The sequence below is a fragment of the Gopherus flavomarginatus genome, chromosome 2 (genome assembly GCF_025201925.1).
Source record: "Gopherus flavomarginatus isolate rGopFla2 chromosome 2, rGopFla2.mat.asm, whole genome shotgun sequence".
Lineage (NCBI taxonomy): Eukaryota > Metazoa > Chordata > Testudines > Testudinidae > Gopherus > Gopherus flavomarginatus.
Window position 1 is genome coordinate 89,708,066 of NC_066618.1, and position 27,993 is coordinate 89,736,058.

The 27,993-nt window shown below is 42.8% G+C and overlaps 1 protein-coding gene across 1 annotated transcript in view; it reads left to right on the top strand.

Annotated features, from left to right (window-relative positions):
• The window catches only part of ITGA9 (integrin subunit alpha 9), a 291,817-nt gene that overhangs the window by 245,323 nt on the left and 18,501 nt on the right, over window positions 1-27,993 (top strand). Inside the window, exons 24-27 of the mRNA XM_050938116.1 lie at window positions 1,393-1,518; window positions 2,416-2,535; window positions 6,394-6,495; window positions 21,925-22,044. Coding sequence (XP_050794073.1) covers window positions 1,393-1,518; window positions 2,416-2,535; window positions 6,394-6,495; window positions 21,925-22,044 — 468 coding nt within the window. The remainder of the gene's footprint in view (window positions 1-1,392; window positions 1,519-2,415; window positions 2,536-6,393; window positions 6,496-21,924; window positions 22,045-27,993) is intronic.

Below are 27,993 nucleotides of genomic sequence, written 5' to 3' on the forward strand. Positions count from 1 at the left end.
CAGCAGGCACCACTCTCCAGCTCCCCAGCTCTGAAGGCAGAGCCACCACCAGCAGCAGCGCAGCAGTAAGGCTAGCAGTACCGCAACCTCCCCACAATAACCTTGTGACCTCTCCACAATTCCTCTTTGGGTCAGGACCCCTACAATTACAGCACCGTGACATTTAAGATTTAAATAGCTGAAATCATGAAATTTACAATTTTTAAAATCCTGTGACTGTGACATTGACCAAAATGGACCGCGAATTTGGTAGGGCCATACCTATAAGTTACAGGTGCTTGCCTTTCTCAGTATTGCCACACAAATGTATTGAAGGTCTTTATGAATTAGTGGTCCTCCAGACCCTTTAGGAGTGGGGTGGGGTGGGGGGAGCGGGAGTTAGGCAACAGAGGGAGCAGCTCCCCTGTGTTGTATGGCATTGTATGAGGGCATAGTGTGGTTTGCAGGACTCATGCCAAACTGCAATCAGGACAGAACAATCATTGGAAGAAACCATTTAGAGTAGCTTAGAATAAGGTACCTGTTGGCAGGTTTTTGCTACTGGTTCTGTGGCTCTGCGCAACCTCGTGATAACCAGTTCTCAAAAACATGCTACTCAGCATGCACTGCCACATCCCCTCCCAGATGCATGCAATGTACGCTAAAGAATGAATATGGTTGAATACATAGCGACTGCTGTGCACGCCAGTGCTTGCAAAGTATGCCAGACAAATGTCTCTCACAAGTAGGAAAAGGATGGGGATTTTACACCTTATTATGAAACATCTAGTATTGGCCTCTGTCTGATACAGGCTTTCAAATGAGAGGATCCATTGGCCTGTTCCAGTATAGCAATTTATGGGTTTAAAGTAGACACCTACTTTTCCTGATATTTTAGAGAAGGAAGGATTGGACTTTTATATTGCTTTGGTTATCAAACCATGTCAAGTTAAATTGTTATGTGACTTGCATGTGCAAACACTTGGTCAGACTTTGTAAGATATAAATGAATGTGTACCTCATACCCCTGTTATCTCTGGGCACAATCAATCCCTAATCATGCCAGATCTTTCCTTTTTCTCTTTTTGATTACTTCTCTTCTGGCAGATTTTCCCAGTGCACACCATGTTTTATCTGTGTGAAATTTAAAAAGCGGAGCTAGAGCAGGCAGGGTGGGATCACTGACTTTCATTTGATACTGTACAAGACACTATTTATGGATAAGAACCCTGAAAGTGGTGTGTTAGGTGTGGGGAGTTTGTCAGGCCTGATAGGAGTTTCTGTTATAGAACAGTGACCCTGTGCAAGTTGACACTTGAAGTGTTCTAAGGTTCATAGACACATATTATGCAATGTTGTAAGTTCTGTAAATTGACTTTTCACATGTCTCGATGATCTTCATTGTCTTTTCAGGTTGCTCAGGAGAAAGGAAACTGCTCTTTTCAGAAAAACCCTAACCCATGTGTCATTCCTCAAGAAAATGACAATATTTTTCATACCATCTTTGCTTTTTTTACCAAGTCTGGCAGGAAAGTACTGGTAAGAAATTCCACATGTGACTGAAATTTAAAATGGTCATATATTATAAATGTGTTTGTAAGAGGAATGTGAATAAGTCAATTAATTTTTTCTTTTCAGAGTAACTTTCATGTAATCTAAAATAAGATTTACATTTTATTTGTGTAGTCCTCAGAGATCCAGTCCCTCACTGGAAGCTTTGATGTCTGTATGTTTTTACAGACAATAAAAAATAACACAAGTATTAAAGATTGAATAATATCTTCTGATGCTAAAAGAAAAAAGATTGATACAGTTCGAAGAAATGCAGTGGGTGAAAAATTATATAAAATCAATGTAACCAGCTAATGAGCTGATGCAAAGCCCATTGATGTCATTGGGAGTCTTTCCATTGTTTTCTTTGCACTTTGCATCAGGCAGTAAGGGCAGAGCTTCAAAGCGTATTTGCAGCTTGACTTGGAGCAATGTAATGTATATACAATAGAAATACATAGATTCTTGTTGAAAATGTTTTTCTTCAATAAATTTTTCTCTAATCCTTTTATCTTAGTGGAGGTATTCTGACCAGGAACTAACAGATATCAGGGTTTACTTGCCATGGCTGAAATTTATCCCTGGGCAGAGAGGCCCAGTACAATGCATATTCTGTGTCCAATTCCAGTTTAAGTGCACTGACCTCAGTTCAGGGATGAATTTCCTGTGACACATTTTTATGAAGTTCTGGAATGATTATGATTCTGCAGATTCTGAAAACAGACTCTGTTTTGTATAAGGAAGGTGTACAGTCAGTTTCACTGATTCATCAAATGACTGTTTTCATTCAATCAGCAGGAATGTTTAGTATTGCTTATTAGTTTTAAAATGAACGATTTCCTCCCTTCCTAATACATCTTACAGCCTTTTACTTATTTCCCTTAGGACTGTGAAAGACCAGGCAGGTCCTGCTTAATTGTACGCTGTAACTTAAGCTCACTAGCAAAAGCAGAATCCCGCAATATAGATGTTTACATGCTGCTAAATACAGAGATATTAAAGAAGGTAAGTGCTTCTGCCTCTTTCTAGCTCATATGCTAAATACTAATTTAAATATACTTATATATTGAAATATATATGAAGCATTGAATATTGCCTCCCTCTGTGTCTAGTGCAACTAGTTTAATTTTTTTCACTGAAAAGTTTTAAGTTTATCAATAAAAATTTCCATTTGAAATTTTCATTATGGTCAAAATTTTCTAATTGTTTTTGTTGAAACAAAAAATTGAACATTATTTGTGTTTAAAAATTTCAGATTTTGGTTAAAATGTTCAATTTTTGTTTTTTCAAAAACCAAAACATTTTACTGAAGCCCACAATTATTTACTGAAGTGAGTTTTGAAAACTTAAATTGTTTCAGGTTTTCGTTTTTCATTGAAAAAATAAATAAAAATGGCAAGAAATATAGAAAATTTTGATTCTAAATATCCTATGAAAAACAGCTGGCACTTTTCAACCACTCTAATTGCTGTATGACTCGCTATAAGATGGCTTTACTAGACACGTCATCCTATACTGTGAATGAATAAGGATTTCATAGAGAAGCATATGAGAAGCCTTTTAGTCTGAGCTGGGATTCAAATGACAGTGGAGAACTTTTCATACTTGAAAAAGGTCTTTCCCTCATTTCAGAAGAATGGGGTATGTGTATATGTGTGCGTATGCACAGGTGGAGTCAGGAGGGAATGCGCAGGATTCATAGATAGTTCCTGGAAACTCTTATTTAAGGCTGTCATGCTTTTATTTTTATTTTTTTTGTAAATTTTCAATTTTTGCAATACTTGCAGTATTTGACCCCATTTATTCTAATACCCAGTCATTGCCAAAATGCTGATATTTAGAAATTAACTGGTTTTGGGAACTCTGGCACACTTGGAAACTCTTTAGATTAACACATTACTTTATGTAAAAGTTCAGCTGCAATGGCAGTGGCTGGAAAATTCCAGAAAATGGTAACTGAAAGATGTCAATCCTGGAGGGTGCTGTGAGGCCTCAACTCCCACTAAATTCAATGGGAGCTGAGGATGCTCACCCCTTTGTGTGTGTTATAAACAATTATAAAATAAGACTTTACGCCTTGTGAACAGTAGATCTGGAGATGTAATCGTAGATTTTACTGATTTTTCTTAAGCACATTAAAAAAGAAAAAGAAATAATTACATTTAGAAATTAATACATTTAGAAATAAAATCAAACAAAAACAGCCATATGTGCAGTGTTAAAGTTATGAGGTTTTTAAAACATTCAGATAATGAGCAGAGTAAGTGTGCATAAACTATGAGCTGTGTATTTATCCTTATCTGTTTGTGACTGAGATACAAGGGTAGAAGCCTGATCATTTTTTTTAATCTGTTACTTCAAATATTTGTTATACAAAAAGAAAACATCATAGCCATCATAAGAAGACTCAAGATAAGAATAAACATAACATTCATGATGAGAAATATGATAGCAGGCTAAGCAATGTTCTGTTCTGTCAGTGAATGAAATAACAAGATTTGTAAACTGTAAGAAGGTTTACTACGTTTCCACTTATTTTGTAGATGAGTTTTTTTGGGGGATATTCTTGTAGCTTACAATTTAGCTACAGCTAAGGTTTATCAGATCATGATACTGTAAGATAATCAGAGTAGGAGGATAATAAAATAAATCTGTTAGATAAATCTGTTGGTGACAGCTATTAGATTAAAAATAAAAATTGAGAGGTCTTTTCCTAAAGATTAGGTAGACACCAGTTGATGTCTTCATAGTCTTTCCAGCTGAAATCACCTTGCATGCTGCTGTTTGTCCATGTTTGAAGAAAGAGCACATAGATGGAGCCAAATGTTTTAAGTTGTGCTCATATACAATACCCCTACATATGCAAGCAGGTAACTGAGTACACTAAACATGTATTTGCATACACTGTCAAATTCAGCTCTGTTCAGAAGGTCTGCACCAGGCCCATGGGATGTCCAGTGCAGATCCTCTGCAAGTGTATCTGTCACAGTTCAGGGCAACTGCACCTGTATTTCCTCCTCTATGATCCCAAAGTGCACCCATTCTCAGGCTTCCAACTCCCCAGCTGTCACCTCTCTTGAATGGAGACATGGATCTCCCTTCTGACAGGGTTTTTTTTTCCCATTCTGCATCATTCCCTGCCTGTACTGTGAATTCCGCCAGAACGCAGACTGTCTCAGCAGGCTGCTTTTCCTTTCTTCTTTAGAGGCTATAGTGAGTCTGAGTGCCACAGTTAAGATACCACACAGCTCTAAGCAAGTACATTTATTCTTAAGGTAAAAGCATTATAGAGAAAAATGTTAAAATCATTTAAAAAAACTACATGCATGCTAATAAGCTTACCTAAGATCACCCCAACAAAGGCTGTCAGGTTACCAGTCCTTCAGACCACACTGAAGGTTTTTTCCCTGTGGTCACAAGTTCATAATAGCTATGGCTCAGAACAAGCTCACCCATGAATCTGTGAGTCACTGTTTTATCTAGTTTGGGTCTGTGCTTTTGCAGAGACCATGAACAGGTAATCAGCCAGACAACTGGTTTCTCCTTAGGGCCTAGCTTCTAAAGGATAGGTCTGGAGCAGGATAATTTTATTGCCTCCTCCCAGCTATTTTCTGGGAAACCCATTTTAAGTTTGTTTGTCCCAAAAATTTATTCTTGGCTGGTCTGTTGTTCAGTATAGTCCTTTGAAGCTCCCAGTGCTTCCCAAGGTTTACATTATCCATGTCTGCTAGAGTAGTTACATACAATCCCGCAATAACACATACACATTAATTCAAGAAAAATTGTCCAAGAAAGTGCAGGAAATTGTCATATCTGTCATGGTGTCACCCACATAGAATAGTGAACTTCACATTTAAATGGATACTTGTGTCCCCAACCACCAGTTTATTCTTGCAGTGTTGATGCTAGTGTGGTAAAGAGTTCATTAAATTCATTTGAGTTGTAATTATGAGAATACACCACTCTGTTTATTCACTAAGGGCCAGATTTTTCCCTCACCTTATGTGGGTGCAAACTGAGAGGGAAGGGAGTTGAGTAGCCCTTCACACTTGGACAGCCCTGATGCTTGGGAGGAGGGCAGAGGCTGCATCCTAAATGCTTCCCCTTGGGAGCAACTTGCCAGAAGGGGGGCAGGGTTTAGGTGGAGCAGTGTTTCCTCACCCCCCAACAGAGTGGGTTGCCTATATTGGGGAGTGGGTGCATGATGCCCCTCAGTTTTCCACCTGGCAAGATGGCTATGCATTGTCCTCAGAACACGGCAATAGCGCAATCTAGTCCTAAATCAAAAGCAACCTTACATAAACATCTACTGTATAAGAGTAAATAATGTGTTTAAAAAGGCAACTGGCTGGAAAAGTTGTGTTTAAACATTCTGTATAAAATACAAGGCAAAGTCACTGTTACTAATGGAAATATAAATCAAATACTTCAGCTTTATGCAGTGTGCTGTGTCTGGAATTACTTTAAATAATTAAACAGTTTTATCATATACCATATATAAGTCTATCCCAGCTTCCAAATATCTGTTTCTAACTACTTGGGAACCAGTGTGGTCAAGATTTAGCTTGTCTATGTTGATTGGCAATGTGCTGTGATTTTCTGTTGTGTTGTGAGGTTGGGGTAGCCTTAGAAACAGCCCAAAACCAAATTAAAAAAAAGAAAAGTCCAAAGTTTTGTGTGATGGGTTTAATTTCAGTCTGAGATAATGCACTGTACTTTGTCCATCCATGTCCCCAGCTCAAGGTGCATGTGATTTCAGGCAGTATTAATCAGCGTAGCACTCAATTGCCAATATAGCTGCCCTGGAGCATATAATGTTATTAAATTGAAAAAGGTTGTTTAACTTTTGTTTTTAATTCTCAGGACAGTTCATCAGTCATCCAGTTTGTGACAAGGGCGAAGGTGAGGGTGGACACAACACTCAGGATTGTGGAAGTGTCTAATGGGAATCCTGAAGATGCAACAGTAAGTGTCTCAGTCTGAAAAGAGATGTTCCCATGTCCCATTAGTATGGAATCCATTAGGGGAGTTAGGCAACTGGAATTTGTGGGTTTGGCCAACAAAAATGAGGGAGTCTGACTTTCTTTGAATTCACTAGTAGCAGTATTTCACAGTTTCTGTGGTTTGACTTGCTGTGATACCTTCGCCAGCATTAAGTTAGGTCTCTCACTGTGATGTTGATGTCAGCTTTAAACTAATTCAGATTTTCCTTGAAACTCCAGTGGGGTTTTTCCTCAGCAAAATCTCATCAGATATGACATTTTGAAATATGTAAATGTTTTAATAATAATTTGGGGTCAAAGACAATATCCAAAAAGGTATACAATTAATAGACAAGACCACCACCTTTTCTTTATCCCCACCTTTTATATCTAGCTTTTGCAGCGTGCATACAATACAAGGACAGGGAGTTGCCGACCATAGCTCTTCCCCCCGTACAGTCTAGGGACAAGTCGGCCATGCTGTCACCTCCCTCTCCGTCCCGCGCCACCTGGGAAGCACCGGACCAGAGAGACAGCTCCCCGCCTCCGCGCCGCTCCCCAGTGACGACGGGTGCTGCTCCCCCCAGGTCCTCTTATTCAGAGACCTCAAACTCAGAGGCAGACTCCTACCAATCTAGCCAGTCGTGGAGCAGGAGATCGACTTCGGGGGTGAGCCACCAGCGGCACCCACCACAGTGGCAGCAGCAATGGCAACTGCCCTCTCAGTGGCCATTTTGGACCCCCTGGGTCTGCCACCAGTCGGTGGGCCAGGCGTTTGGTCCTCGCTCCAGGTCGGCCTCGGTCTCCTCGGCATCGGTGGCCCTGGTGCAGTTGCCTCCTCCACCGGCACCGTCGCCGGGCAGGGGTGTGCTGCATCTGAGTTCAGCACCCCCTAGCCAGGCATCAGCACCAGCGGCGACCACGGTTCATGATCAACAGGTGCCGCCAGACTCGCCAAGTCGTTCACTGGCATCCCCGGTACCGGCCGTGGTGCCGCATTTGGAACCGGCACTGGCCCTGCAACCTCGGTACCATGTGCCACCAGAACCCGAAGGGCTGGAAGTGCCAGAGAATGGGCCGATCCAAGTGATTTCCTCCTCTTCTTCCCCGGATGAGGCGGTCGCGGGCACGACCACGGCACTGGCCCTGGAAGACACTAAGATCCTTCAGCAACTGCTCAGGCAAGCGGTTCAGAGCCTCACAATCGAGGCTGAGGAAATTGAGGTGGACGTAGATCCAGTATTGGACATCCTGGCTCCATCGGGACCATCCAAGGTGGCTGTACCATTAATCAAGACCATAGAGGACACGTCCCACACCTTATGGCAAACGCCAGCCTCATTGGCCCCTACTGCCAAGAAAACAGGCGTTATTTTGTGCCCTCGAAGGGGCATGAGCATTTGTACACCCACCCTTCCCCGGACTCCCTGGTGATAGATGCGGCCAACCAAGGGAGCGTCAAGGGTTTCAAGGGTTAACGCCATAGAACAGGGACTCCAAAAGGCTCGACCTCTTTGGTAGAAAGGTGTACTCCACGACTGGCCTTCAACTACGAATAGCCAACCAACAGGTTGTCGTAAGCTGATATGGTCATAACACATGTTCGGCCATGTCGAAGTTTGCCAAGCTCCTTCCCCAGGACTCGAGGGCAGAGTTTTCAGCCTTGGTGGAAGAGGGAAAGCTAATCTCCTGAGCCTTCCTTCAGGCTGCCCTAGATGCAGTGGACTTGACCTCACGCTCCATGGCAACAGGTCTGGTCCTGAGGTGAGGAGCCTGGCTTCAGGACTCGGGCCTCCCCTATGAGGTCCAGCAGACTATCCAGGACCTCCCTTTCGAAGGACGCTGTTTTCGGACAAAACGGATAAGCGTCTTCATAGTCTAAAGGACTTGAGGGCTACGCTTCGCTTGCTGGGCCTTCATACCCCAGCAACCCAACGTAGGCAGTTTAGGCCGCAAGCGGTCCCGCGCCCTTACCAGCCTCAGAATCGTCCAGCGGTTGGGCGCAGACGGGGCAGGAACGGTTGAAGGCGCCACCAGCACCACTCCTCTGGCCAGGCATCCGGCCAACCGAGACCGTCGCCAGGTCCTAGGCCCCCTATTTGATGGTACAGTTGAGGACGGCCTACCGATCAGGACTCCGGATCCTTCTTTCCCTACCTTTGGGTCACCTCTGTCCCCCTTCTGCCATGCCTGGTCCCGAATCAATTCGGACAGTTGGGTGCTTTGCATGGTAGACGGGATATTCTATCCAGTTCTCCTCCCTTCCGCCCCACTAGCCCTCCTCCCCGTCCCTCTTCAGGGACCCCTCTCACGAGCAACTTCTAATTCAGGAAGTGCGGTCCCTCCCATAGCAGGGCAGTGGAGGAAATTCCTCAGGAGCTCAGGGGCAGAGGCTTCTACTCCCGGTTTTTTCTAATACCGAAGGCAACAGGGGGCCTCAGACCCATCCTGGACTTGTGGCAGCTGAACAAGTTTGTGAAAAAGCTCAGGTTCTGCATGGTCTCCCTGTCTGCGATCATTCCCTCCTTGGATCCAGGAGATTGGTATGCCGCCCTCGACTTAAAGAACGCATATTTCCATATTGCCATAATCCCCCGACACTGTTGGTACCTCAGGTTTGTCGTGGCCGATGCCCATCTGCAGTTCTCAGTGCTCCCGTTTGGCCTATCGACGGCACCAAGGGTCTTCACGAAGTGCATGGCAGTCATGGCAACCTTTCTGCGCAAGCGGGGTATTCAGGTATTCCTCTACTTGGACGATTGGCTTATAAAGGGCCACTCCAAGGAAGCTCAGTGCTTTTCATCTGGTGGACCTTCTTCGAGCTCGGCCTCCTCTTAAAGGAGGCCAAGTCCACCCTGTCTCCTACCCAAAGGATAGAATTTATAGGGGCGGTCCTGGACTCAACACACGCCAGAGCATATCTTCCGGAGTCCAGGTTCCGGTCCATGTCCGAGATCATTCTCGGTCTGCACTGCGCCCCGACCACCACGGCAAGAAACTGCCTCAAGCTGTTGGGCCACATGGCAGCGTGCACCAATGTGGTGAGCCATGCCAGACTCTGGCTCCACCCACTACAATCCTGGCTAGCGACGGTATACCGCCCGGCCAGGGATCCCCTGGACTCAGTGGTGACTCGTCCCCAGGTGGTGCTGAGCTCTCTCCAATGGTGGCTCAACCTACAGAAGGTGTGCTTGGGTGTTCCCTTCGCCACCCCTCAACCCTCCCTCTCCCTGGTGATAGATGCCTCGGATCAGGGATGGGGAGCGCACTTGGGGGATCTCAGGACATGGCTTGTGGTCACAGGAGGACCTCAAGTTACATATCAACGTCAGGGAGCTGAGAGCTGTTCACCTGGTTTGTCTTACCTTCGAATCCCACCTGGCCGGCAGATGTGTCTCAGTCCTCATGGACGACACGTCAGCTGTCTTCTATATCAACAGAGGGGTGCATGCTCCTCTCCCCTGTGCAGGGAAGCCCTCGCGCTGTGGGACTTTTGCATTCAGAATGCTACCCTGATGATGTTCTATCTCCCAGGGGAACAGAACGGCCTGACGGACGCCCTCAGCCACTCTTTCCGGGTTCACGAGTGGTCCCTTCATCAGGACGTAATGCGCTCAATCTTCCGGTTCTGGGGTCATCCCCAGTTAGACCTGTTTACTTCAAAGGAAAACAGGAAGTGTCGGCTGTTTTGCTCCCTCCGGGGCCACAGCCCGGGTTCTCTGTCAGGAGGAAGGCATCTGTCATGGAAGAAAGGGCTGCTCTACGCCTTTCCTCCATTTCCCTTGATACACAGGGTAATTCTCAAGATTCGTAGGGATCAAGCCCATGTAATCCTGATGGCACCGGCGTGTCCGCGCCAACATTGGTACACGTTGCTCCTGCACATGTCCACCAGAGCGCCCCTGACGCTGCCCGGGCTGCTGGACCTGATCGCACAGGACCAGGGCTGCCTTCACCACCCGAACTTGCAATCTCTCCAGCTCACAGCCTGGTTGCTCCATGGTTGAACCCGGTGGAGAAGCAATGTTCCCAACAGGTCAGGCAAGTGCTGCTTGGTAGCAGAAAACCTTCGACCAGGGCCACCTACCTGGCCAAATGGAAACGCTTCTCCATCTGGTCTGGTCAGCGAGGACAGGAACCATTGCGGGCCCCGATTCCTGTTAGCTTAGACTATCTGCTTCACCTGAGACAGTTGGGCCTTTTCCTCTCCTCGGTTCGAGTTCGCTTAGCGGCCATCTCAGCTTTCCACCTGGGAGAAGAGGGCATCTTGGTGTTCGCAAACCCGCTGGTTAGTCGTTTCCTTAAGGGCATGGACAGGCTATTCCCGCATGTCCGTCAACCAGCTGCTACCTGGGACCTGAACCTGGTCCTCTCCGTCCTCACGTGTCCTCCCTTTGAGCCCCTGGCTTCATGCTCTCTGCTGTACCTGTCATACAAGGTTGCTTTTCTTGTAGCAATCACCTTGGCAAGGAGGGTATCAGAGCTCAGGGCACTGACATCCAAACCCTCGTACACTGTCTTCTATAAGGACAAGGTCCAACTTAGACCTCACCTGGCTTTCCTTCCCAAGGTTGTCTCCCAATTCCACATGGGACAAGATATCTTCCTGCCAGTGTTTTATTCAAAGCCACTCTCTTCCGGTAAGGAGAGGAGACTGCATTCCCTGGATGTCCGCAGGGCCCTAGCCTTTTATGTTGAACGGACAAAGCCGTTTAGACGGTCAACCCAGCTCTTCATCGCGGCGGCAGATAGGATGAAGGGGCTCCTGGTCTCCTCTCAGAGGATCTCTTCGTGGATCGCTGCCTGAATACGAGAGTGTTATCGTATAGCCAAAACCCTTATTCCTCCGGTTACGGCCCACTCTACCAGGGCGCAGGCCTCCTCCGCAGCGTTCCTGGCTCAGATCCTGATTCAGGAGATTTGTAGAGCTGCTACATGGTCCTCCATCCACACGTTCACTTCGCACTATGCCATCACACGCCAGGCTAGGGATGATGCTACCTTCGGTTGTGCAATGTTTCAGTCGGCAGGGACCTCCGACCCCGGTACCTAAGGTTAGGCTTGTAAGTCACCTACTTTGAATGGACATGAACAACCACTCGATGAAGAAAAAATGGTTACCTACCTTTTAGTAACTGTTGTTCTTCGAGATGTGTTGTTCATGACCATTCCAATACCCACCCTCCTGCCACTCTGTCCGAGTGCTGGCAAGAAGGAACTGAGGGGGTAGAGGGTCGGCAGGCCCCTTTCTAGGGTGCCATAGTGACACTACTCCAGGGGGCGCCAGGGCTGACCCTGCGGGCGCTACTAGGGGAAATCTTGCGGCTGGTGTGCACGCGGCGTGCGCACACCTACTTTGAATGGACATGAACAACACATCTTGAAGAACAACAGTTAGTAAAAGGTGGGTAACTGGTTTTTCCTAAAGCATTTACACACTTTTGAAAATCCCATCCAGAGTATTTATTTATCACTGATGCTACTGAGTCTATTTCTAATAGCTCCATCTTGCTTAAAAACTATCTATGTTCATGATACAAGCAGTCTGGGAGCACTGTGTTTAAAGATTATTTACAGCTTTTTCTAATTTGCTTAATATTGTGTTAATGACCATAAAAAAGCCTTTAGGCTGAGATTTTCTAATCCTCCTAGTGGATTTAGACACTTAATTCCCATTTATTTTTAATGGGAGTTGTGCATCTAAGTCCCCAAAGGCAACTTTGTATACCTCAGCCTTAATGTTTAATATACCATGTACATAAAGTAGCTAGGCCCAAATGTATAGCTAGGCTTCAGACCAGGTTTTTGCAGGTGGATATCTATTACGCAGAATATGCTAATACTGTTCTGATTAAGCAGCAGTTGTTCATTATCATTAGGCTAAATCAGTCTCCAGGGCACCCTCCTATATAGCAGTCATCCTAATTCAATATGTCCCAATTAGAAAGAGTAATATTATTTTTACATTTATAAAACACCTTTCATCTGCAATCCCCTTACTAATTATATACATAATATATACCGAGCATGGTGGAGGGCTGCAATATGGTCATTAACAGAAAGATGTGGATTTAATGCTGTACAACAGTTATTCTTTTAGAACTGGATTCAGCAAGGCAAGTAGTCCCGTTGACATATTCAGGCCTTACTGACCAGGATTTTGGACATTTCATTGCACCTGAATTCTTCTAAAGCAAAATTCCACTCATCATGCAGAATCTGACCTATTGCAAGCATATACTTTACACATACCATAGATTTTTCTTGTATCTGTACCAGTCAGCATGAACATGATTTCTTTTGTCCTTGAAGCATAATTGGGTTTTCTGAAAATAGCACACAATTATTATGTATTATTACTTGTATTGGTGTAGCACCAAGGAACCCAGATGTGGACCCTGCCCCCACTGCGCTAGGTGCTGTACAAATACAGTCCCTGCCCCCAAATGAACTAAACTTAGGAAGTATTTCAAAGAACAGAAATAGACATTTGGTTAGAAATGGGAAAGAAAAGGAAATATTCTGTTTCTGTAGAGTATCTCAGTATTTATTGCATGGGTTAAATCATGAGGTAATTACTCAATTTTTATCTATCAGTCCTTATCCAATCAAAACTCCTCGTGGCTCAATGGGAATTTTGTCTGAATAAGGACTTCAAGATATAGCTGTATAAAAATAGGGCTCATACCGTTGATTAGTCAGTCATGTTTCCCCAAACCTCTCTGCCAATGCACCCCCATAACTGGCCTGCAGTGCTGCCTATTGGCCTACCTCTAGGTCTCTTTTTAATTCAGTTGGGTGGCACTGAGTGATTCTTGCACTTCTGTGGCTGCATTTAATTGATTAGTGGTGCAGTTCTTGAGACGAAATCCTAGCCCCATTGAAATGTACAGGACCACGATTTCACAATTTGTAAAGGTTTCGGGGATCCTTCCCAATGACTGGCACTTTGTGAACTGTAGGGGGTTGTTATTATTTAGTGCTCAAAATTTAGATATGATTTAATCACAATGTGAGATCTGCTGTATTTCATTCTTATCAAATGCTTGGAAAAAATATTGTTCTTTTCCTGTTCCTGGAAGGCCTTGGGTTGCAGTGATTATAGAGTTCATCGTACATGCTCTGAAAAGACATGAATCTTTAAACAAAAGGTTGCTGCTGGTTTCTGAGAAGATGAAACTGAAGGGGAACATGCTTGGCATATTTTAATAGTGTAAATCAATGTGTGATTGCAGTCTTTTCTAATGTGAATGCTATTTTCTGTCTCCCTTATGCTATTTCCATATGTCTGTTGGTTTCTCCACTGTAGTATGTTTTGGATAGGGTCGTGCTGAGAGAAAAATTTAAGACGTGGTTTGGCTCAAGGTATTCATATTTTTTCTTCCTTTCTCCTTCTTCTGCTGGAATGCTGCTGAGAACAATACTTGTTGCAAACCACAGTTATTTAGTTGTAACCAGAAACGGGCTGGGGGGGGAATATAATTTCTTTGTCCATTCCTCTCACTCCCTTCTTTTAAAAAATCCCTTTCTCTCTCTCTTTTTGTTGTTGTTGTTGACCACTGGATGCTGTACCATATCCATTTGGCCACTGGCTCCATCTGAGCTGCTGTTCATTGACATGCTTTGAGGCAGCTGACAGAGTTGGTATCTAGCAGTGAAAGCAGAATTTCCTCAGACATTCTATCACGCTAATTTCCGTAAAGCCAATAAGACTTGTTAGCTAAGACTGATTTAGACAGTTCTGCTGACTTGCTGTCCTGATTTCCCTGGGTTTTTTTTTTGCTGTTTAGCACCCAGTTTCACGGCTCAAACAATTTTAAACAGGAACACTATGAAACAGGAGGCGAGAGAGTTCCAGATTAGTGTACTAAATACTTATGATAACAAGTCCATTCATGTGGTTTCATTCATTTCCCAAACTCTCATAGATTCTCTGCAAGGGATGTGCAAAACCCTAAATAGAGGCAAATTAGATAGCAAGAGGCTCCCCTTTGGAAAATATTACTGAATGGATGGAATATCCTTTTTTTTAGAACAGTTGCATTAATTAGTAGATATCAATTTTAAAGACTGTATCAGGAGTTTTTCTGAGTTTTGTTTGCAGGGCTTTGGAGTGGGGCGCGGAGCAGCCCTAGAGCAGTGTAGCTGAAGGTTTTTGCCTGGAGCTGAAGCAGAACCGGAGCACAGCTCAAAAGCCCTGTTTGTTGGCTTCCTCCAATGTGTTCTCACTCTGATGTCAATAGGTCAAATCTTGCTCACTTTGTTCACACAAGTAGCCCTGTCCAATCATGTGAATAAGGTGATCAGGATTTGGATTTGGCTTAGTGCCTGCAATGATAAGACTCACATAATTTCATAGCAGTTGAAACTGATGTTTATAACTAGTAGTTTCACAGAGGTGAGACTTGCAGTCTTTGAGGCCATGTGGTACATGTAGATGAGACTCTGTTCTCCTCTGGAAGTGTCTCTCAGAGTAATAATTTTAGTCCTAGAAGACTGTAGTGATTGACTTGTTAGATCCAGTGACAGTGTCATGCAACTGCTTCTGTACAGGAGAAGGAATTCCATTATCTTTACTATAATCTTGTTCACTTATGCGAAGTATCCCATAACACCTGGCATTTGTTGAAGTCAGTTTTGGATTAAATAGATTAGGAAACTGTCAGGATTAAGACATAAGAATATTCTAGTCTGATGCAAACCAAAGAAGTGTCTTCATGCTCTTGGGACCTGGAGTGGGTGTGTTATGAACAAAGATATAAGGGAGCACACCATGGAAAAACCAGATAGTTGATTCATTAAATCTAGATTCAAATGGCGCACACTGTAGCTTTTACTTGTAAATCGGAAAGGTATAAAAAGATGGATTTAGGGGAGTAATTTTTGGAGCACACCTTCTGTGCATGAGATGGCTTCCCAGAGACTGGTGTCATACTGAACCTTTTTCCAGCACTATGTTATTATTGGCTTAGAGCAATAAACCTGACTGATATTGGTTATTTGGTCACTTCGCTATATTTCGTGATGAACCAAAGCACGGTCAAGCAGTTGAACTATACAATTTATCAATAAAGGAAGAAGAAACGCTGCTCAGAATCTGAATGGAGGGAAGGATAGGCTGAATTTCATCTCACTCAGACCAATCCAATAATTGTCAGCCCCTCTCAGGAGAAAGTGAGAGTCCACCTAGCTGGGTGGATGAAGGAGAACTCAAAATGACATGTCTGAAGCTTCTGCAGCAAAGCACCCCAAAAGTAGGGTTTGTCTTGAGAAAGAAATTGGCAAATCACATGGAGATGAACAGGTAGTGAAATATCTCACCCCAAGCACTGCCCATAAGTGTCTCATGTACATTCAAGCTTTCATATGGGTATCTTAGTGTCTGATACTTAAACCTCCTGTGTGTATGACGTCTCTACTGGAACTCCCCCAAAATGGTACTCGAAAGAACAAGCTGTTCAGTTTGCTAGTATTGTTATTTTAAATAAGTATGCAGTGGTCCAAAACATTACCTCTCACAGGTGTTTCCTGTAGAATACAGTATTCTTTTTGATAACGTGTGTATCCCCAAATGTAGAACAGTGTATGGTACCCAGAATGTATTGTGCTTCTCTGTTAGGAATATGGGTAAAAAGGAATGCAGTCGAGGCAGGACTACTGAAGATTTGACAATTATGCATTTGAAATCAATTTTCATTGGATTATATTCCTCATTCTTATATGTCCTGATTCAATAGTCCATCCCTATTCAGCGAAGAATTTAAGTACAAGCTTAATTTCAAGCTCATGCTTAAGTACCATTAAAACCTATAGGACGTACGAACATGTTAAAATACTTTGCTGAATTGTGATGGTAAAGAATAAGCTTTTTAAGAGCAACTGATTTCTGTAGTCCCCTTTTTGTTCACAAAGATGGTCAGAAACATAAAACACTAATTTGGTAAAGCAAAATTTTGAGCTGATAAAAATGTCCTTTGTCAGAAGAGTTCAAAATGTCAGAGAGCAATGAAATTGTGCAATTCTGCATTGCTGTAAAGGATGAGGATGAAATTGCTCTTAAGGAACAAGAGCACTTTCTGCATGGCATCCGTGCACACTGGGTTCAACATACAGCATGGGCAATGAAAAAGAGTATTTCAGCTTAGACGTTTCCCCCTTCTCATCATTTAAAGTGCCACTTTGAGAATCCATAAGCATAGTGTGAAATTTAAAAGAGAAATATACAGATCGAAATCCTAATACATTCTAGAGAGAACCTAGTTTTTCACTACATTTCCTTGGCATTTGTTCAGAGCGCAAAAATCAACCTTTAATTTACTCCATATTTTATGACCGTTTCATGTTCTTTTCAGATCAAGTCTGCCCCTGCCCCCAACACACCCTTTTCTCCTGTACAAATAATATATACTTCAAGACCATGTGGGAAGTTTGTCAGATTTGAGACAGCATTACATTACTCTTCATGGTAGCTGTCCTAAAGAAGTTGTGCTATCGAGCTGGACAGGAATGGGAAGTCCAAGATTTGTTTTCTGACAGAGTTTTCAGTTGTAATCATTTCAAATCAGGAAGGCAGATTGGCACAGTAAAGTCATTGCCTGCCTCCAAACTCTATAGAGATGAATTGCTTCTTTTTCTCCCAGCTTCCCACAGCTCAGTTTTATGTCCTATTGCTGATAAGGATTATGACATATGATGTATTGATTATTTTAGTTTTGTTTTTTCTTCACTAGAACTCTCATAGCCATGAATTCGATAATTGTAGGCTTGATCATTTTGTGCCTATAGCTTGGTTGTGGTTAGTATTTGAGGGCTTCAGAGGGATAAGTAAATTAAGATATACAACTTCCTCACTCCTCTCCAAACCACAAAACCATAAAGAAGATAGTAATAAGTGTTTATTTCTACTATTTACAGTTGATTTAGTGCTAGAAAAGACACCAGATAATGAATAAAACAGTTATCATCTCCCCACCCAGCATAGCTTGGGCTGTGACTGTAAAGGCTTCTCCCAATTATCCCAGCCTCGAACCTGAACTAAAGAGTTTTATCTCCAGAGAGGTGATCATATAATCCAGAGGTCAGCAACTTCTGAAAGTGGTGTGCCGAATCTTCATTTATTCACTCTAATTTAAGGTTTTGCGTGCCAGAAATACATTTTAACATTTTTAGAAGGTCTCTTTCTATAAATCTATTATATATAACTAAACTATTGTTATATATAAAGTAAATAAGATTTTTAAAATGTTTAAGAAGCTTCATTTAAAATTAAATTAAAATGCGGAGCCCCCGAGACTGATGGCCAAGACCCAGGCAGTGTGAGTGCCACAAAATCAGCTTGTGTACCACCTTTGGCACCCGTGGCCATTCTCCATTTCCATTAAGTCCTTGGTCTCTGTCTGTTGACAAAGGGCTAGTGATTTTTGTGACATGGACATTTGTATGCTAAGAAGGGGCTGGAGAACACCGCCTAATTTTGCAGACAGCTACTACATAAAAGCCAGCATTTGCCAAAGTTCCTGCCCAGCAGCATATGAGATAGTAAAGTTCTTTTCCCTATAGTTACAATGGGAAATAACTGTGGCATCGGTCTTTTGAGCAACAGTCAGCTGGTTTATATTGCTAGAGGACAGAAGCACATTGTAGCCACCACTAGAAACCAGCTGCCTCTGACACATTGTATCACCTTTCCAAACTGGTACAACGATACAAGGAAGATTAAAAATAAAATATTTGTTCCTCAAGGTGGCATTTTCCTAACACCAGTTTTCATACAGCCCAAACTTGACAGGAAACTCGATGAAACTCGATGTTCATCCAGACATCACAAAGTACTTTACACACACTGTGCTAATGTTTAATGCTAAAGCTTATCTACCTCTGAGGTGAAAGGTAATTACCACAGAGCATGGACATCTTATTATTATTATAATTTATTATTTGTGTTACCATAGCACATAGGAGCCCCAGCCATGGACCAGGACTCCATTGTGCTAGTTGCTGTACAAAAACAGAACAAAAAAAGACAGTCCCTGCCCCGAATAGCTTACAATCAAAGAATGAGACAAGAGAAAACAGATTGATGTAGACAGAGAACAAGGAAGTAACACAAGACAGCTACAGAGTGTCAGACAAAGGCTGAACAATGTGATTGTGGCAAATGAAATGTTAGTGTCATGATGTTTGCTGGGAGGCAGGGAGGGGATTACTTAGGAGGTGATCTGCTTGGAACATCTTTAAATCTTTTCCAGCACTTCTATGCTTAGCAAAAAGAAGTGCTTGGGGAAATTCATCCTTCGGGGATTATTCTGAAAATTCAAACTCATAACCACACACAATCAGATCCAGGTTCTATATTTGAAACTTTAAACTTGGGACCAGCTATTCTGATGCTCTTCCCAAGGGAGGGAGGAACAGTGTATGATACCTGCTGGTTCACATTCATTTATTTTTCTTTAAAGGAAACATTTTCTTGAATTTGGATTTTTTTTTTTGCTAAAGTAAACTATTCTACCATATCCTCTGTAAGCCTAAAGAAGTTAACAGTGCACTAAAATTTCTGCAATATATGAAAGAAACTACCAGTTGCCACAAAGAATTGTAAATGTAACCACTGCATCTCTACAAGATGACTGGCATTAGAGCAGAGGTGGGCAAACTGGGCTGGCCCCTTCCCCCATCCAACCCCCCTTCTTCTTGCCCCCTGACACCCCCAGGGACTCCTGCCCCATCCAACCCTCCCTGTCCCCTACGAACCCCTGGGACTCCCACTCCTGACTGCCCTCCACTGCCCCATCCAACCCCTCCTCTCATTCCTGACTCCCCCCTGGGACACCTGCCCCATCCAACCACCCCTTCTCCCTGTCCCTGACTGCCCTTGGAACCTCTGCCCCTGACTGCCCCCCCACCCCCATCCAACTACCCTGTTCTTCCTGACTGCCCCATTCAACCCCCCTGTTTCCCAGCTTCTGACCGCCCTGACCCCTAACCCTAACTCTATCCACACTCCCACCCCCTGACAACCACCCCAAAGTCCCCTGCCCTCTATCCAACCCCCCTGCTCCCTCCCCCCTTACCGCGCTGCCTGGAGCACCGGTGGCTGGCGGCGCTACAGTCAAGCCGCCCAGAGAACCAGGACAGGCAGCTGTGCCACTCAGTTGGAGCCAGCCATGTCACTGCGCAGCACAGAGCACTGGGTCAGGCTGCGGCTCTGCAGTTGTGCCGCCGCCCAGACCATTGTGCCGGCGGCGCAGTGAGCTGAGGCTGCGGGGGCTGGGGGAGTGAGGACAGCAGGGGAGGAGCTGGAGGCTAGCCTCCTGGGCCAAGAGCTCAGGGGTTGGGCAGGAGGGTCCTGTGGGCCATAGTTTGCCCACCTCTGCATTAGAGGGACCTCTCACTTCAAGGTGATATTAGTAGCTTGGAGTTTTTTAAATACAAAGTGACATTTATGTGTTGTCGATTTTATCCTATTGGTCATTTGGTTGTTTCTTTTTTAATCCATGAAAAATAAGGAATCTCAGATTTAGAGAGAATCAGTTAGTCAAACATACTTCCCCCACCTTCTCACAGAGCAAATTGTATTTAAAATAACAGGTCTGTGTTTTGCTTGCCTTGTGTATGCAGTAGAGAGATGTACAGTTTCATGCATCTAAGTTCCAGACTGTACTTGAATTCTCTTCCCAGTGCAGTTGCCTGTTGAAGAAAGGTGTAGCTTTGAACTGCTGTTTGAACAATGCAGAAAGGGGGGAAAATGGGTCTTGCTGATGGTTACAGAACTCTTTGTGAGTTCTGGTGCAATTGGCTGTGGGAAAATATTTTGAAAATGGCAGCCACCGATTAATATGTTTCAGCTTCCCTTACACATTTGCTGCTGTTCATGCTACATTCAGATCAAACATCTGGTGGATAGATAGAATTACCAACTGGTATGAAAACTATTTGCATGGAGGGAGAAGAAATGTGTGTAAGTTTTGCTGTATCCTTAGCATTCTTCCACAAATGGTATGGTCCAGTCTTATTAATATCAGCCTGTGGAATGCTGAAGTGCTGTAATGAGGAGTTATTGAGCAGCCACTATCAAGGGTGGAAGGCCCCAAATTTTAGCTTTTTTTTAACTTGTGTATTTAATTTCTACAGATAATTTCTGTAGCCATGTATGTACATTTATCTGATATCACCCCCTCTCCCCCTCCCCATTGCTGTGTCATAAATGGTGCTGTTTCTGTGACAAGCAGCAGAAGGGATAGGAGAGAAAGGAGGAGTTGGAAAAGCACCACTTTCCCCAGCCCATGAACATTTCACAGGTGGATGCATGTCATTTATATTTTCTTCCTACGGAAATATCTTAAAGTGCAATGGTTATTAATTCTAACCCCGTTTTCAGTCACTCATAATTTCCAAAAATTTCCTTTTTGGCTAAAATGTTCCAGTCAACAATTTCCAAATGTGAATTTTTGAAAAAGTTTGAGCAAAAATGGGTAAGCCTGGGTTGGAAGAGGAACATTCTCTTTCCCCCTTTTAAAAAACAGTCTTAGCTGTTTGAGGTTGAGGTTAATGTGATGAAATAGCCTCCCTTGAAGAGAATCACTTCTGACTTTTCCAGTGAAAATTAGTTTTGAGTTGACTGAATTATAAGCCTTTGAAATTCACACCCAGTGTAAGAGCAAAACATTTTGCTCACCTAAATGCGCAGCTATGGAAGGTGATATATAGAACATGTGCATGGTTGACATTGCAACATAGGGAAGTATTTTAGAGGAAAGTGCACAGTGAATGAAGTCAGGGATCCTCAGGAGTCCTTTCCTCATTCACTGTACACCTGTTAAAGTGCACAGGGAATGGGTCTGGGATGAGGAGGACTCCACTGAAACCCTAGCTTCACTCAAACTGCATATCTCGTGAAGTGGCGCGGTGAATGAAGCAAGGAGGAACGTTCTACTTCCAGTGAGAACAGTTTATGCATTTAGCATATGCGGTTTTCCATATGAAGTGTCTGGGAGTTTGGCACCACTGAAAAATTGATGAATGAAGTGCAAAATGTTTTCAGTGTCATGGGAACTCGTACCAACAGGAGGATAAAGTGTTCTTTGCAAACCACTGGTCACTTTTGAAGGCAGGTACTGGAGCAAGATCAGCATCTGGGGGAAAATGACAAAGCAGGTATTTGTTGAATGATATTTACTGAGACTCAAATCAATTTTTTAAGGAAATCTTTGCAAAAAATAGTCTGAAAGCACAAAATTGAGGACACATTCCATGCTTGTCATTTTAAACAGTTATGTACATTTCATCTCAACATTTGTTTACATTAGAAATATGATCAGTGAAACTAAACTGCTCTGTATTTAATAAGATGAGTACCAGGGAAAACTATACAGCTTCCAGTTGTAAAAGATCTTTTCTATTTGCTTTGTAGGTGGTCTTTGAGGCCTTGCACAATATGGAGCCTCGTGGTTATGTTGTGGGATGGATCATTGCTATTAGTTTGCTGGTGGGAATTCTCATCTTCCTGTTGTTGGCTGTGCTGTTATGGAAGGTAAGACATCAGTCAGACACAACACAAACACCAAGGTTAGCCCCTGACCTTGGCATAAATTGTACATCTGTCTTCCTGCATCCTGATTATCTGTCCGTTTAATATCCATTTACTTTAATAACTAAACAGCCATCTACACCTAAAAAGCCATTAAACATCAAAAGAGTTTTCATCAGGGGAGATTAAATGGAAAACTGGCATCTTCACTGAAGGACATTAAATATTGAAAGCTGTAATAGTGATTCCTGACAGAAGAGATTCCTTCCTCATACTCATCACTAGCTCGCATTTAAATTTGAGGTACTTTTCCCTGATTTTTACAAAGGTACAGTGCTCACTGATTTCAATGGGAGCTGCAGGGTGCTTCCCTAAAAATCAGGCTAATTTTGCTTATTGGGGCAACAGATTCAGTACATACCTAACAGAAACCAGTAGGAGCTTATTCTTTTGGGGGAGGCAAAGGCAAGGAAAGAAGAGAGGATGAGGGGCAATCAAGCTTGAATTCTTAAGGACCTTCCCTCCAATATGTTTTTAGAGGTGGCAAGAACAAAATTACTTGATGTCCTGAAGCAAAATGCAGTGATGGTAGTTAAAGGTCAGTGTTTACCCTCCTTAAAATAGAAAACACCTGTTGTGTCTCAGACATTATAATGTAGTATGGATGGTCAAGATATTGACATTTGAAAGATGGCCAGTCTACGTGATACATCTGAAGCATGATGAACTTGAACCTTTTATTCTGATTTCCTCTTAAAAATCCAGAAATTTAAGGACCACTGCCAAGGCTATCAGTGGGTGGGGACACACAGAGGAACAGGCCCAACATTATTTTACTGGAGGTGAGAGAGCCTCAGTCACCTGGTTCACACTGTTTAACAGTGTGTGTGGGGGGTACAGACTCATTCTACCAGCTGTAGCAGGGTTCTGGAGCTACAGCTGTATAGTGGTCTAAAAGGACACATCACTGTGTGTTGCTAGGTCCAAAACCTGACTTACAATTCCATGTTTAAAATGGCCACACAAGGATTATCTTGTGGCTATTATTTTAATTTGAAAAGCAATGATTGGCTGTAGTCTAAAATCTCTCTTTATGCCCAATTTGGGGTACATCTGAAGTATTTTTGCCTGCCTTGGCACAGAGTGTTTAAAAATCTCTAGGATTGAGATGGCAGAATAATCATCAAAATATAGAGGTATCTGGTACAAAAGGCCTGTGGCTTGATTCTGGTGATATATAACTTTGAAATAATGACCATTGCTGCATATAGTTATATCTGTAAGACTGGTATCATGTAGTTAGAGACCTGAAAGTGAAGGTATCTTCGTTACTAGGGATAACAACTTTCACAATGTTTTTTCAGCAGTCTCTGGTGCCATTTTTTACCTTAGAATACCTACCAATTAGAACTCCCTTGCTTAAAATTGAAAATCAAGGTCTCTGAATCTCTTAAAAAAATGAGATTTGCTAGCCAATCAAATGCATGCACAGAAGTTGCCATTTTGTCATATGATTGCTTTGAGGAACAATGTCCCACATGACAGCAGCAGGTAATAATAATAATACCTAGTTCTTTTCACCCAGAAATATCAAAGCACTTTATAAAAGAGGTCAGTATCATTATCTGTGTTTTATAGAAGGGGAAACTAATGCACAGAAAGATGAAGTTGCCTGCCAAAGGTCAAACAGCAGACCATGGGCAGAGCCAGGACTAGAACCCAGGTATCTAGAGTCTCAGTTTAATAGTTGGTCCACTAGGGAATATGGATTATTAAAGCTACAGATAATTTGGGGGTTTATGGTTGAAAAATGTGACTAAAAAGACGTTGATGCAGTCTGTAGTTGGCTTTTAATTCTGCTTTGAAACAACAATCCAGTATTAAATATTTTAATATTCATAGCAAGTAGAGAGTGAAAAGTGACTGGCAATATTAAAGTGCTGTGAGATAAAACTGACATGGGAAAATTGCATTCCTTTGAAGAGAATCTTAATTGCCTGATTGTAAAGATTTATTAGCTAAAATTGGCTTGGCACACCCTAAAGTAATTCCTGAATTTTATACATTAAAAATCCAAATAGATTTATATCAAGTTTTTTTTTAAAAAAAAGCTTGGAGTGAAGTAAGAATTATAACAATATGTTTTGGCCCAAATGTGAGTCAAAGCTTTGGGTGCTTTAAAAGTCAGTGTCATTGTTTGGGCTGTTATGACTGCCTATTTCACTCAGAATAAAAGCTATTTTTGCAATTGTTCAAGAGCATTAAGATTTTTTTACAGACATAATAAACTTCATAGCATGAGATCAGCCAATCTGGATTTGCTTCTCTGATCATGTTTTAGTATTTGGTCGATGGGTCAAATTCACTCTGGCCTAAGTGAGTACAACTCCATGGAAGTTCTTAGAGTGGTGCCTGCTTACATTGTGATGAATATGTCCCTGAACATGGCTGCTGTTCTAATGATTTAGGCCAGTGGCTCTCAACCTTTCCAGACTACTGTACCCCTTTCAGGAGTCTGATTTGTCTTCTGTACCGCCAAGTTACACCTCACTTAAAAACTACTTGCTTACAAAATCAGACATAAAAATACAAAAGTGTCACAGCACACTATTACTGACAAATGGCTCACTTTCTCATTTTTACCATCTAATTATAAAATAAATCAATTGGAATGTAAATATTATACTTACATTTCAGCATATAGTATATAGAGCCTTATAAACAAATCATTGTCTGTGTGAAATCTTAGTTTGTACTGACTTCGCTAGTGCTTTTTACATAACCTATTGTAATTTAAGCAAATATCTAGATGAGTTGGTGCACTCCCTGGAAGACCTCTGCATACCCCCAGGGATAGGTGTACCGATTCTTGAGAACTACTGATTTAGGGCACTGATCTCATTCTGTTCAGGATTAGGCCAGATCCTCCTCCCTTTACCCATGAGAGTACAGTAGTTCGAAGGGGCTTCTTGTGTAAGGCAGGTGAGCAGGATGTGCCCCTTCGTTTGTAAAGATTTAGTTAAATAGCTATCTAAGCCCTACTCTGACTCCCTCTTCCAAGTTTCCTATGCCCCTGTTCACCCATGCTGGAACCCTCTGCCCTATTTACCATGTTGTCTCCTGCTGTCATCAGGTCTACTGCATAGTGCTGCTTCTTGTCTCCTGCTACCTCCATATATACACCCTGAGTTCTTTCCTTGGCCACATCTAGCCTGATGATCTTTGTTATGCAGGGCCACTTGGGAGCTACTGTCATATTATTGCTCATAACATCACATTGTGCTTCTCAGTTGCAGAGAAAGGGCAGCAATTCCACTCCCATGACATCTGCTGAGAGGCTGCCAGCTGCTTGGGGCTGGGAGGAAAGGGAGGAACCAGTTTCTACTACAGTACTGGCAAACTATCAGTTGCACTGATGTGCTAGTACGGCATTGCCAATTCAGCAGCAGGGCAGGGAGGTAGACACACACACAGAAACTGGATTTTTTCGGTGCTGCCTATCTGGATTATACTATCACTGAGAAATATAGATTGAAAGAGTCAAGTTGATCCATATTCTGTACCTCTCAGGGCCGGCTCCAGGCCCCAGCGCGCCAAGCGCGTGCTTGGGGTGGCATGCCGCGGGGGGCGCTCTGCCGGTTGCCTGGAGGGCGGCAGGCGGCTCCGGTGGAGCTCCCGCAGACGTGCCAGCAGAGGTCCGCTGGTCCCACGGCTCCGATGGAGCATCCGCAGGCACGCCTGCGGGAGGTCCACCAGAGCCGTGGGACCAGCGGACCCTCCGCAGCCACATCTGTGGGAGATCCACCGGAGCCGCGGGACCGGCGAGCGGCAGAGCGTCCCCCGCGGCGTGCCGCCATGCTTGGGGCGGCGAAATGGCTAGAGCTGGCCCTGGTACCTCTGTTTAGTATCCTTTAATAATAATAATAATACAATTATAATAATTATGTTTTAAAGTGCTGTGGATTGAGCGATTTAAATGATTCATTGTTGAACTGATAAAAGTTAAAGGCAAACAAAGCCCCAAGCAACATAAAATCAAAGAGCTATATGCTCAGCTGAGGATACAAGAAAAGTTTCATAGACTGGAACTGTGTTGATTTACACAAGTTGTGATTTGTAAAATACAGGTGTAAAAATCATCATGATTTCACTGTTTAGTTTCTCAGGAATGCATTTTACAAGTAAACAGTTTTTTCTGTCTAATGTGAGCCAGGGTATTTCTAAAGTGAGCCTATCACCGTGATATTCATGTGCCAATTTATATATAAATAAGGTTACTGTTTCTCTTTTATAGTCTGTGTATTCTTGATACATTGGAATGGGCTCTAAACATTGTGAATGTTCCTCTTACAGTAATACACTCCTCTTTCTAGCACTTGGATCTTTGACAGGATTGCAAAGAAAAGCCTTTTTAGCAGAATAGCATGTCTGATCAGGCAGGGAACTTCTAGTTTTCTATCTATACTAGGGTCAATTTTCCCTCTTTGTCATCAGATGAGTGTTTGAGAACCCTCCTTTGTTTTCTAGTAGGGTACAGTGGTTTTCATCCAGGAGAGAATATCATTTTAGGTTTTCTTCTAAGAGGGTATCATCTTAGGCTGCTGAGCTGATCATTGCCTCAATAAATCCTGCCTTTGAACTGTCTCAGTGACAGAGGCTTATTTAGATACAGATTAAATCCAAATAAAAATGTCACATACATTAAACCTTTGCTTGTGCCGCGGGCTATAATCTAAACGTCGTATTCAGGGATTACAGTATTTTGCCAGTCCTGTGCTAAAGGACAAACTTTGAAATATGAAATTCTTTTTAAAAAATGAAACAAGTAGGCTATTTTAAATGTATGCATGGCTATTTTGTTTGGAGAAACACGGGCTTATGTCTCCTTGCTGTGACTGTATAACCCTATTTAAAATAATGTTTAAATATTCTTGTGCAATATCTATAAATACTTTACATTTTATTTGAGCGTTCAGAAAATGCCTTAAACTGTCTAAGGACAAAGCCGACTTGAAATTCACCTAGGTAGTGGAGACGCATTGTAAACACTGGCTTCTCCTTTTGAGAAGAGACTCTCCCTTATTTAGGGCCTCATGCAGTATAAGTCGTCTTTATACAATGGGCCAAAACACACAGCTCACCAGTTGCCAGAAGGAAAAACAAAACAAAACTCTGCACTTATTCTTTGCCAGTGGTTGCTCTGTATCCTGTGTTACAACTCCAGAAAACATTCTCTCTCCCTCTTTTATCTGCAGCTGAGGCACCTCAAGGAAGTGGGATGCTAACTGCCATTTCCTGGCAAGTCATTATACCAACATCCTCTCCTGAATGGCTCTTTAAAGAATATTAGCTCCGCAAAGGAATAAAATTGTTAGTCCCTTGCAGAGGAACAAGGGTACATATATGCATGACACAAAGACCAGTTAGGATCTCAGTACATGGCAGAGGCCATACTTTCCCATACGAGTTAAAAATAGCCCTTCTTACATAACCTTTCATGCATGAGATTTCTCAAACTAAATAGCAAATTCTTCCAAGCAGAAATCACAGGAATTGTCTTTTAAATTTACAGCTCCCATAGCAGATAACCCGAGGTAGACAAGCCTGTTTAGACTCATTGACATTTCATACTTTTGACAAACTTGCCATGTCAATCCCCAGCTCACCTGTTTTCACATCATTTCAAGAACAAAACTATAGTTATAATGGCAGTACTTCAAACTTAAAGGTAATGGAAAGATCTATGGTGACACTGGAATAATTGGGGTTTAGATAAACAGGGGAGTTGACCTAACAAACTTCAAAGTCTCTGACCAGGGTCTCATGACTGGGAGCACAGATATCAAAGCACATAAAGATTTAATTCCATATAGATGTAAACATACCTACCCATCAGAGGAATCTGCCTCTGATTTCAGATAGAGAATTTTCCATTTTGCTTTAGTGGAGTCT